The sequence below is a fragment of the Lotus japonicus genome, chromosome 6, assembly GCF_012489685.1.
Source record: "Lotus japonicus ecotype B-129 chromosome 6, LjGifu_v1.2".
In the NCBI taxonomy this organism is placed as follows: domain Eukaryota; kingdom Viridiplantae; phylum Streptophyta; class Magnoliopsida; order Fabales; family Fabaceae; genus Lotus; species Lotus japonicus.
This window is the reverse complement of record NC_080046.1, coordinates 45914811-45918362: the sequence shown is the minus strand read 5'-3', so window position 1 is coordinate 45918362 and position 3552 is coordinate 45914811. Positions and strand designations below refer to the sequence as shown.

The 3552-nt window shown below is 37.4% G+C and overlaps 1 protein-coding gene across 2 annotated transcripts; it reads right to left on the bottom strand.

Moving 5' to 3' along the window:
* LOC130723427 (hydroxycinnamoyl-CoA:piscidic acid hydroxycinnamoyltransferase-like) lies at nt 1–2274 on the bottom strand. Of its 2 annotated transcripts, XM_057574473.1 has the most exons (3): nt 2070–2274; nt 1728–1979; nt 1–1561 (listed from the first exon to the last, which is right to left on the bottom strand). In XM_057574473.1, exon 3 carries the CDS (start codon nt 1550–1552, stop codon nt 188–190), a length of 1365 nt encoding a protein of 454 aa, XP_057430456.1. In that variant the 5' UTR covers nt 1553–1561; nt 1728–1979; nt 2070–2274; the 3' UTR covers nt 1–187. The 2 variants fall into 2 exon arrangements, with proteins under 2 accessions (XP_057430456.1, XP_057430455.1); XM_057574472.1 differs by lacking the exon at nt 1728–1979 and having other exon boundaries at nt 2070–2273.
* Nucleotides 2275–3552: the final 1278 nt, after the last annotated feature.

Here is a 3552-nt window from a genome sequence, read left to right as displayed (position 1 = left end):
TATGAAATGAAAGCACATGTAGAACAATATATATAGGCAGTAAATTACAGAACATCACACAATTTGAATCTCTAAGTTCTTCTACATGGTTAAGTAGATTTATTGAACACACAGGAAATTACAGAACACACGTAAAACAAACACACAAAAAACTGAAGACAACAGTTGTTGTGATGTGTGAGAAATTTCATAGCCTAGACGGTAGTGTGGTTCCACCAAAGGTGGATATATCAGCGTAGAAGAATTCCTTGAAAAGTTGCATGTTTGACATTTGGAAGAACATCGACACAATTACAGAGCCATCCCCATCTGGACTAAGAAAAATGTATGCCCTATCATGAGAGGACACATATGCTAGGCCAAAGTATACAGGTTTTCCCTTTCCAAAATCAGCTTCATACATCGGCATGCTCATCCAGCTTGTGAAAAGAAGATTAGGATTTTGATTCCCACTAAATGGAGAAAACAAAGCCGTTGCATCATCCAAATGCTTCTGACACCTTATAACATCAATCTGTGACCTTATGTACTCATCATTCACCACCTCAACTGCTTCCCTTATCTTCTGTGCAACATGGCTCAACGGCTTTGATGTGATTTCCCCAACATAACCTGTTGCTGCTGTTTGTGTTAGAGCGTTCCCAAAATAATTTCTAGGTAGGGGTGGAACCATTCTACCACGATTTTCAGCATTGAATCGAATCACACTTGGTTGATTTTGATCAAACGCACCAGCCTTGGATGCACATCTCCATATATGCGCACCAATAACTTCAAATCTGCTATAAGGTCTTGACCCTTCTGGAATATCACCATTCGCCTCCTTCTTCAGCTTCTCAACTTGTTCTGACGTGAGTCTAAACAATGCAGTTGTTACTTTTTTACTCTTTTTAGCACTGCAATCATCAGAGCTTCCTAGAATAAGTGGCAGAGGTTTCAACTCTTTGTGTTCAAAACGTGGTGCCAAAGGGGTGTGTGAGAATTTGAGTAATGTTCGATCTAAAAAGGGCATTTCATGGGGCTCGAGTGTGTCCCCTCGTGCTATCTTCGCCCATGAATTGAAGAAACGGGTGCAACCAAGCCCATCAGACAAAGTGTGGACCCAAGCAACCCCAACAGCAAGGCCCCCTTCACCACCATTGAATCTTGTGAGCTGCACTGCTAACAGTGGAAGCTCCTCAATAGGATGGTTGTAATCAATTGTTGGAACAAGTTCCTTGGTGGAGTCAGAGGGTGAAAAGTCTCCAAAATCAGCCATTGTTTTTTCTGTTTCGGCTTCAAGCAAGATGACCCCTTTGGCGTTACAATTGATTTCCATTCGACCATTTTCAGTGAAGCTAAAACGGCCAGCAACAGGATAGTAGTGAACTAGAATCTTGCTAAGAGAGTCCTTCATCCTCTCTATGCAATACTGGTCGTGTTTTGCTTTGTAGATGTAGACAAGGGGTGTGTGGCGTTGACGCGACACTTGGTCCATATCGGACAGCCATAAATGACAGTGTGGAGTTGGTTGATTCGGAGGGACAGTGTGAGAAGCCGAAATGGTTACCATTGTATTTCTCTGTTTCACAAGACATGTACATCATCAATAAAAGAAGAATATATAATATAAGAAGTTATATATGAGAAGCTTTAATTATTTAATTTAAACTCAAAGAAAGAAAGAAAGAAAGAAAGAGTGAGTGTGTTTAATCTAAAAATGATGGAAGAAGGATACTTATACTTACCAAAAAGACAAATTATGATGATGATGATCACCAACCAGTAAATGAAGCCACCATCTAATTCTATCATTTATATCTCTAACATCCTAACAACCCACCAAAGATTATCCACAACTAACAAAACCCAGTTGGTAAATCTAGCTATCTTCTTAATTTCATGTCACCTCCTTCATCCAGAAACCCTAAATTCAAATACCCTGTATACCCAGTTGATCAATTTTGCAACTTGACGCTCAAATCCAAAACCCCATTATGCTATCAACGTAAAAAATGAATCAGAGTCATAGCATTGATAATTCACCCCAGAATCAGTAAGATCAAACAAGAGATGAAATGGGTACTCACCAGCTGGAACTGATAGGGTCTCTCCAGTTAAGGTTGGCCAAATTGCGAGGGCCTGAGACATGAAACGCGTAAGGATGATGAGCTGCTTCTTGTTCAACCAACACTGCTCCTCCTTTTCCTTCTTCTCCTCTCCCTCTTTCTCCTTTTTCTTCTTATTAAACTGGACACCGGGCTGTACATAACACCCCGTCATTAACTATTCATAGAATTTGTTAACACCCCGTCAATTTATGGATTTGATACCTCTAAATTTACGGCATTTATTTTAGAGCATAAAGTAAACATCATAATCATTATCATTGATATAGATTACTTATTTTTGAAAAAGTCCATACAATAATTCAATCAATGGCCGTGATGCTTACTTAAAATCTAAGTGAGTTCCTTCATTTTAGAGGAACCAAACGCTCATTTTATAAGAGGTTAATTCATTTACACTCTATTTTTTCTGTTAGCATATATTCTTTCACTAACTTTTTACAAGTAGAAGAAAAATTAACAAACTAACTACTACGCCACCTTGTTTTTTGTGTTTGGAGTTACCTCAGTGTGTGTATTTACTTTACTGCATGGGTTATAAGAGAAATAAAGATAATATCGCGTGAAAGTTGAAAATATGCGGGGGCGGCAACCTTGGTGAGCCACCGCGGTGGCTCCGCCTCTGCTACTTAGAGTTTGAATGAAGCATTAACTGATGTTTTTCCATATAATAATTTTATGAGAAGAGATAAAAGTACACTTCAAAGAATAAACTAGAAAAATAAATAATTTACTTTAAAAAGTTAACAATATTAATTACATTTTCTAATATGCGTATTTTTTTTTATAGAAATAGATGAAGTATGATTTGTATATTAAATAATGAGTTTAATTTTGATTCGTCAAAATTGTAGAGAATTTATGCATGCACTCTAAACTAATAAAATTTTAACGATGTCACTTTAATCATTTAAGTTAAATAAAAATAATTTTCCTTCATTTTTAAATTTAATTGATTGAAAGTATTTACATGTAACTGCACCTATTTGAGTTCGTACGGTATTCTACTCCTTCCATGGAGGTTGATGGTGGAGATTGGCTTTGCAAGCGGTGTAGAGCTTCGGCCCTGAATTCTGTCAAACTCAATACAGATGGTAGCTTCCTGGAGACGGAGTGTAATATGGGTGGCGGGGGGCTCCTTAGAGATCACTCCGGTACATGGCCTGGAGGTTTTACTTGGTGCGGACTTGATAAAGGTTTTTTCCTCGTTGTTTATATTGCTTTTGGCTAAACCTTTATGATTCAATCATAGTAAAGCAGATACAGATTTATCGTCCTCAGGGATTGTGTGAACATTAGTTCCACAAGCTAAATATTGATTCGAGTGGATAGAAAAGATATTTGAAAAATTTGTTTTTGTGGTTTTTGAATATAAATGAAAGCAATAAAAGAAGGTTTACAGAGACAACGAAGAAGAAAACGTATTTAGAATGCATTCACCTAA

Bases quoted from the DNA above. Each gene is read 5' to 3' on its own strand.
- LOC130723427 (XM_057574473.1), bottom strand. From the start codon at position 1,552: ATGGTAACCATTTCGGCTTCTCACACTGTCCCTCCGAATCAACCAACT.